Consider the following 8,687-nt stretch of genomic DNA (forward strand, 5'->3'; position numbering starts at 1 on the left):
AACTTTTTTTCTAGTCAAAGTAAAATTTGAAGTTTGATTCTATAAATTTTGTGGGATCGAATCGTTCTTAATCTTTTCTTGGTTCTTTAGTATTTGCATTGTATGTCTTTTGATTTAACTACAATTTTTCAGGTGTATTAAATATGTGACCAATATTTGATAGCTTAGAATACTTGCTTGGTCAATTAGAAACTTGATGGATTGATTAGTTCTAATATTTGTGACATATGCATGATTATTTGTGACATATGGACATATTGATCTAGTTTAAATAAACCTTGATTATGTCCTTGTTGGTTAGAATTGGGCCTCTTTCGTTCTTAATGTTATTTTTGTCAATAAGGGAAGTAGTTAATTACGATTGTCTTGATGATTGAGAAAGTAAGAATAGATTAGATCATCGACAACTATAACCAATTTATTAAAGAGCATTGAAATCATATTTGCATCAATGATCAAATCCTTGAATTAAATAGAGATTTTGCTTTGACTAAAGTTTCTCCTCGTTGGTTTTCTTAAATTTTATTTTACGATCTCTTTTTACTTAGTTTTAATTTTAATTTTAGTTTTTAATGTTAAATCCCCTTCTTTTATTTTTATTTTACTTGTTTATTGAGGAAACAAAATTTTCACTGGTCTCTGTGGATACGATCTTACTTATCGCTTTGTACTAATTTATATTTTCAAGTAGGTTTTTATTTTTATAGGTCTCGAAAGCCTAATAGCATAACATCAAACAAGTTTTTTTGAACATTCAAATTAATTTATTCATTTTATCGACTTAATTTTCTATTAGAATTTGAGAAAAAAATATTGGATTAAAGAAAAAAAACGTAGAAAAAAAAGATAGGGATTCATATGTTAAGATTTACTTTAAATCTAGATGTCACACCCAAAATCCTTTAAACCCGAAAATTAAGGATAATTTAGGGGTTAAATTGGAAGATATCGTAAGCTAACGACCTCTATTTGAAAATCACAAAAAATTAGAAACGAAATTGGATAGGGTCGAGAACCAATTCTGGTTCGGTTGAATTAGAACCATCTAGTCTCTTAGTGGGAGACAAAATGATTATCAATGAATGATTTTTACATGGTCGAAGACTGTGCAGGAAGAGTTATAAATAGCTAAGAAATGACTCCAAAAGAGAAATAGCCGTGGAAGCTCTGCATGGGGCGATGATCAAGAGATTTGATTAGGAAATATAGAGAATCCAGTAAGTTGGTAAGGTCCTGAATCCTTCAGTCTATGCAAGATTAAGGAAATGAACTTAAGGGTTTTTAGAACCTTTTTAGGGGTTTTGTATATTTTTTAAAAACTAGGTTTTAAGTTAAGAATACCGATTCTAATTTATGATTTTGGTTGTCGCACTTAGCTGCAAGGAGAATGGAAGCTCTGGTGTTTGGAAAAGGTAAGATGAAGAGGCTACAAAGTATTAGGTGAGTATTTACACTTTGTCTTCTGGATGCTAAATGTTGTTAAGCGAAATTGCCATGATGTTTATTGTAATAGTAGATGATTTTTGAAATGTTATCTAGCGTGGCGCATTGCATAACAATGTTTTATATGGTATGCTTGGTTACTGTATGCATGATACAGAGGAAACCTAACCATGGGTTAGAAGAAGTTAAGAATGGGAAAAATGGTCGATTCTGTTAAATACCGCCATACGATATTGTTGTGTGACCCGTGATAGCAAAGCTCCAGGCATTACAAAAGGGACACTATGGTGTTCGAGCATCAATGTTAGGAACGGTGAAATTGAGGAATGGAAGAAATGAAATGGGAAGGCTGCATAAGAAAGATCATGGCTAAATCATGGGTCCAATTGAAGGTTATATGCCAAGATGAGTAAGACCATAGTTGAATGATGCTATGGCATTATGATAAAAATGAGTAAGACTATAGCTGAAAGACGCTATGGCATCGTGACAAAAATGAATAAGACCATAGCTGAAAGATGCTATGGTATCATGATAAAAATGAGTAAGACCATAGTTGAAAGAAGCTATGACATCATGATAAAAATCAGAAAGACCATAGCTGAAAGACGTTAAGACATAATATGAAAGCACGTTAGAACTGCTAAATAGGACTAAGACCATGGCTGAAAGACGCTATGGCATCTTTTGGTAATCTGCTGAGACAGTAAATACAGGGTTATACTGTGCAAAACCATAGCTGAAAGATGCCACGACATCATAGATAGTTATATGGGATAATAAACACGAGATTGTATGATGAGACATTAAACACAGGATAGTTCGCTGGGATAATAAACATGGGTGGTCAATCAGAATGACACCAGTGGGAACTTTTACAAACAAGAAAATAGGTTACAAGGAAAATAGGAGCATGGACATGCATTAGTTAGTCAACGGATAAAAGGAGTCCTCCAAGAAAATGGAATTATAAATTGGAAAGAGAATGCTAGAATTGCAGTTGTTAAAGCTAGTAAAGTATATGGGTGGTACCCCAACATAAATAGTCATGGAAGTTGACACACTAGAGGTGCCAAATGTATGGGCGAATGAGAAATGGTTTAACCAAGGATCGTAAATAAGGATCCACCATTAATGAATGCTTAGGGCGCTCAAAGGATCCCTATAGGCTAGCGACTTGTCATATGTACGCCAATTAATCCGTAAGGAAAAAAGGGGTGAGCTAGAACACACTGACAAAAAAGAACACACCGAATGACAAAAATGTCTATCAGGAAATATTAGTCAAATGGCTTGTTAGACTGGAGTACCAAATGAAAAAGAAATGGTGAACCTAGAAGGCCTCTTAGTGATAGTCGGTTGAGTACTGAAGGCCAAAACGGTCCACAATAGACAGATATATCACATTTATGAACATGACATCTCGAACAAGGTGGAACTCAAAAAAGTAATCCAACCGCTATTTGTTGCGAGTAGGGATTAATTCGCCAGAGTGGCGGTAAATCTGTTAGGTACCCGAAAGGATGGGATGCCAGTAAGCCCATTGGGACTAAAGTGATAGTAAGAGTCTTCCTTGGACCATTCAAATTTGGAATGATCATCAAAGGAAAGATACCCAAGAGCAGTTATAAGGATAGATTGCTAGACTGCCTTATTGGAACAAGGTGAAAGGAAGAATCCACTTTAGAATTAGTGGAAGAAAGAATATGAAGTAAAAGAATGGATAGAGTCTGCAGAGATAGCTAGGCAATTAGACGAACTGTCAAGGTTGATCAAAGGCCGATAGAATGGTCGTGTGGTAATCACTCAATGGTCTACCTGTCAACGGGTTTAAGAGAAATTTTCTAGAATGATCAAGGAGTTTATTATAACTAGCTCTATCAATTTAAACCTCTGTTGGAAGGGAATTAATTATGTGCAAACCAGAGAGTCACTACATTCATTCGAACTTACACAAGTTGGATTTGTGGTTGCAGGATTGGCGAACTAAGGAACTTGATGAGGGACTGAGCCAGACTATGATAAGTCAAGGGACATCAAAGGAAAGCGTCATGCACATAGGATAGAGGTTACCTTTAGGAACTTCACCGAGGGGGAGATTATGTTGTATTTACTTAGATTCCTCAGAGTCCGGATTTTGGACAGTAAATTTTTTTAATTTTTTTTTATTTTGTTGTAAGTTTTTATATATAAGTAATACAACCCAATTTTAAAATAGAGATGTCTAAGTATGTATTCAAACCCAGTTAAAATGTGACACTCCGTACCCGAATTTGGTGAACGGGTCGGGTAGGGTGTGTTACACTAGAGATATTCGTGTGCCAAGTCAAGCTAGATATAGGTCAAGCCTATGCATGATGTTGATACCATACATGGTTTCCCAAGCCCTACTTGACTCAAAATAAGGGTCTCAAAGTTTACCTAATCTCATCTACATTTGTAAATGATTAACCCAAGTCCATTTAGACCTACTCATATTTTTTTAATATTAATTAATTATATATTTTACTACCAAATATTCTAAACCTTAAACTCTAAAACTAAAATTTAATATATTAAATTAATCTTTACACTATAGTATGGTGTATTTAATTTTTATATTATATTAATTACATATTATATCAAATAAATAAAAAATAATATATTATATACTTGAAAATGAGCTAGGTTGTTTCGGGCTTGCATTTTTTAAATAGCTCTAAGTTTTTTTTCCAATACCATTTTTTGATCTTAATATTTTTGCTTAAACCCTCCTAAATTTTAGATCAACCTTTAAATAATTGCATCCTTGAGCAAGTCTATTTAAATCTCTTTTTTTATTATACAATACATATCATATTTATTATGTAATTTATATAAAAAATAAATGTAAAACCTTAATTGATAAAAAAATAATTGTTTGGTTTAATATTTCAAATTTAGTTGAAAAATCAACTTCTCAAAAGTCAACCTATTAAACTAGTGTAGGCAATCTTCAACTATTTATTTCAAATAGAAAGATCAAACAACACAGAACAATTTGGAACACCCTACAAGAACCTCTGTCCAAACTTGACAGACACCAAAGCCAACAAACCAGCAAAATCAAACATAGACAACACCCTATCAACTTTATGGACCCCTAATTCAGCCACTAGATTACATTCTCTCTTAGCGAAAATGATGGACCAAACATCAGAACATGGAGCAACTTACAAATTTCTTTAATGATTGGCAGCAAAACTTTAGGGCCCTATAAGTGTTGTTGAACCATTGAACGACATTCTTGCAATCGGATTGAGTTAGAACCTTACACTCCACACCGTTTCGAATAAACAACACAACATTTCATCATGTCTTTTCTCTGTACTGATTCTTAATGTTAATTTTTTCCTTGTACAAACTACATTTAATCATGTGTTTTCCCTGTTTTTTATTTCAATGATCATACAAAATTTTATAATTTTTTTTATAAGTTCAGTGGACCTAAACAAGTTCTTTCTTTTATTCATTAAAGTTGAAAGCTTGAGGAAACCAACCCACTGTATATTTTGTTCTCCTGTACAGTTTCATTAGATTTCAGTGATCCAGGTAACGTTGATATATCAAAATAGTTTCATAACAGTATATTCCTGTAAAGAAAAGACAAATAAGATTCTGAGTAAAGCCATTTTGACGTAGCATAGAAGGTATTCGATTTTCTTGTACAGTTTTGAAGATCTTAGCAAAATCACGTCAACCTCGTCTGCATTTAAGTCTGAAACAATTTATTCCATTAAAAAGTAAAGAACCTCAAGAAATGGCTATGTCAAATTCTATATTAGGTGAACATCACAATGATACTAGATGTGAAATTATGCGATAACAATAGTTTTGATAAGGGGCATACATCCCAAATCCATGTCAGAATTTGAAATTCTGAACAAAACGAGTAAAAGGAATCAGTTGAAGCTTGACATGAATGAGCCTACTAACTCACTATTGACCGACATGTAATCAGAAAAAAAAAAAAAGGTTCAGCCCCTATAACTTTTATTTACCTGTTTATTAGAAATTATCCCTAATTTTTATGAAAAAAAATGGATTCTAAAGATCAAATTATTATTCACGGTTCGAAGAGTGAACAGAGAAAGAGAAAAAGAAAGTAACAAATTAACATACCTAGTGGTTTGAGTCTAAGAGAGCTCAAAGCCTAACTGAACTGACTGGATCTGGTTCCAAGCTATACTCACAAACTTTACATGCAGTCTTTTTCTTGATTCATTCAACCCAATCAATGAAACCCCGAAAATTTTTTGTGAGAGATCGCTTTTGGCTGAAGAAAATGAAATCAAACTTTGACCTTTCTATCTTCCTTAAATTTATCACCATCGTCTTTTCCATTACAGGATTCTAATAAGATTTGTTTGATAAAGTTTTCAGTTGATTTGGTTATGATTTTTTCCGTGAAAAGAACTAAATAGTTTAATGTTATCAAACGTTGGTCGTAATTAAAATTATCTACTTCACTTGTTGTAGGGGCATACATAGAAACACAAAATGGGGTAGAGAATTTTTGTTCTAGAGTAATACACTTATATTGCATCATAAACAAACTAGTTTTAGAATTAGATATAATTAGTAAAGGATGAACAACTTTAATATTATATTGTTTTTAACTATTCCTTCTACAATCTACATTGACTCAAATTAATACTAAATATATATATTAATTTCTCAATTTTCATGCCAATAATTTGACCTACTATTGGTTTTAGATGTTCGTTGGTGAAATCATGGTTGGAAACCTTTAGTATAAACTTTGTATGGTCAATAGTTGTTTTAGTTTTGAGACTGTCTATTTGAACCATGCTGACCCCGACTTATAAACATCATTGACCATAATGTTAATTTACAAAGTTGAATGAAAATAAAATGATTAAAAAGTAATACTAGGACATGCATTTCAAAAATAAGACATATATAGTTGATGAATAAGGCATACATATATAGTTTATGCTAAGTATGACATATTAATAATACAGTCTATGGAAATGGTTCGAGTAAAGTTGATGTTTAGGGTTAATTAGGAAGAGCGATTATATTGTTGTGAGAATTATGGGATGATGAGTTGACAAGTTTATGGTTAAGGATAGATAGGAAAGAAATGAGAAGCATGAGAGCAAGAGCAAGAAATGAAGCAATAAGAGCTCCGGCACCACGGTCACAATATGCTCCAAATTTATCACAAATCTTGTCCCACCTCGCATGAGAATTACCATTTTTTCCCAGCTCCGCCATGAACGCTGCAGCATTTGCTCCACCAGATACCAATGCCAGGTTTAGCTGTCCCATGCACCCATCCATCATCACACAAAGTATATATTAATTAAACAAAACCAAATATATTCTGCATACTTATCTTTAATGAGATGACTTTAATGTTTCAGGAATTAGAAGTTACAAATAGTAAAAATGTAGTAAAGTATTTAATAAAATATAAACAAAAGCAAGCTAAAGTAAGTAAAACAATAATCGTCGACGTACCATGTCCAAACTAGCAATCATGGGAAACTGAAAACCCTTGTAATCGAACTTGCTCCCCAACAAATCCATCATTATCATCACCAAGTTGTGGATGCTGACCAGTCCATTAGCTATAGCAAAGAACCTGTACATATACATGCCATGGAAAATATGGAACAGTGCTCAGCTAGATCAGTAATTGATCATAGTATATAATGATGAAGGAAAATGACCGAATATGATAGATAGCTAGGTTTCTTACACAAACGCTGGCGTGTGGTGAAACTTGGCAGTGAGAGTAAGGTTGACAGGGTAGTTCCAATGGTTGCAACCACAAAAGTTTGGTTTGTTTGTTGAGAACCATCACAAGAGTTGCAGCTGCTGCGGCAAGAAAGGCAAGCAATCTTAGCCCCAACAAGGTCCATCTGCTCTTCTGCTTTGACCAGATGTGCCCAATAAACATGGGTAATTTCTCTCCACTTTGTAGAGCCATATGGGATACAACGCAACACAAGAACCGGTGCTAGCTTGCTAGAGCCTAGAGTTGATGGAACAAGTTGGAGGTTCATGAATCACCAGGTTCATCCATTTATAAATGTTAAAAAGTATAGTGGGATATCACCAAATCAAAATGGTTGAGTCTAACAACTAAGCGAATTAAGGTTGGATGGTCTTACCAATAATCATCCACTTTAACCATTTTACATAATGTAGGTGTTGGTGGTTGTGAAATTTTTGCATCTCTCGTTTGTTAGCCTTAATATATGGTTTGGTGAAGAAACTTTGGCAATTGCATGGATATAGCATAACATAATTAAATATATAATAGTTCATCATATACTCTATTATTTTGGAATTATGGACGAATAACCGTCATATTTGATGCTCCATTTATGTAGATTATGCCTATTAAGTTTGATATAAATTAAAAATTTTTAACTATTTATTTTATGTAAAAAAAATTTCAACCCTTAAATATATATTAATATAGAATATTTTAGATTGATACGATAGAAATATCATATTGATTAAAAAATTTATGTGCATGAAAAGTACAAATATATTGATAAATTTAATGGTTAAATTATTAAAATATTTACATCGATATAAATAGATAGTTCCCTATTTTAAAATTAATATATTATTTCTTAAATTAATAATTGGTTGAATATGCAAATTGTGGAAACACATTTTTAATTCCTTAAAACTTGTTCACAATACTTTTTTTTGGTAAGAGTTAGACAATACCTTTTATCTTTCAATAAAATCAATTGATTAAATTTTTTTTTATAAATTCCATAAGATTTCTGATCCCATTTTGATTTTATATAAAATTTCCGTTATTCGATTTATTCGTCTTGACTTACCTATGCCACTTAATTAGTCCAGTGTACTCTTATACTATTTTAAAAATAAAAATAAAATAATTTTTATTAATATTTAGGTAATAAAAATAAAATAATTTTTATTAATATTTATGTAATAAAAATAAAAATAAAAACAAAATTTATTATTTAATTTTTAATTCGGTTCAATTAATCTTGTTTGAATTTGAAAATTTCTCATTCAAGATTCGGTCTGTGCAAGTCAATTTATTGGGTCAGGTTAATCAGTATAAAGTTAGAAAATTTAAATGGTGGGGTTAATTTTTAATTTTTAAAAATTAAAGCGTTTATTAAAATTATATAAATTAATACATAATATTAATTATTGATAAACCTATGTATATGATTAAATGCAAAATTATTACAAAATTATTA

The 8,687-nt window shown here is 31.9% G+C and overlaps 1 protein-coding gene across 1 annotated transcript; it reads right to left on the reverse strand.

Annotated features, from left to right (window-relative positions):
• Positions 1 to 4,400: 4,400 nt before the first annotated feature.
• On the reverse strand, positions 4,401 to 7,513 carry LOC107901974 (CASP-like protein 1B2). The gene is given in 5 exon segments (XM_016828171.2): positions 4,401 to 6,747; positions 6,949 to 7,072; positions 7,190 to 7,241; positions 7,244 to 7,270; positions 7,273 to 7,513. Coding segments are annotated over 5 exon segments (615 nt in total). The 5' UTR covers positions 7,421 to 7,513; the 3' UTR covers positions 4,401 to 6,483.
• Positions 7,514 to 8,687: the final 1,174 nt, after the last annotated feature.

Source organism: Gossypium hirsutum, chromosome D06 (assembly GCF_007990345.1).
Source record: "Gossypium hirsutum isolate 1008001.06 chromosome D06, Gossypium_hirsutum_v2.1, whole genome shotgun sequence".
In the NCBI taxonomy this organism is placed as follows: Eukaryota; Viridiplantae; Streptophyta; class Magnoliopsida; order Malvales; family Malvaceae; genus Gossypium; species Gossypium hirsutum.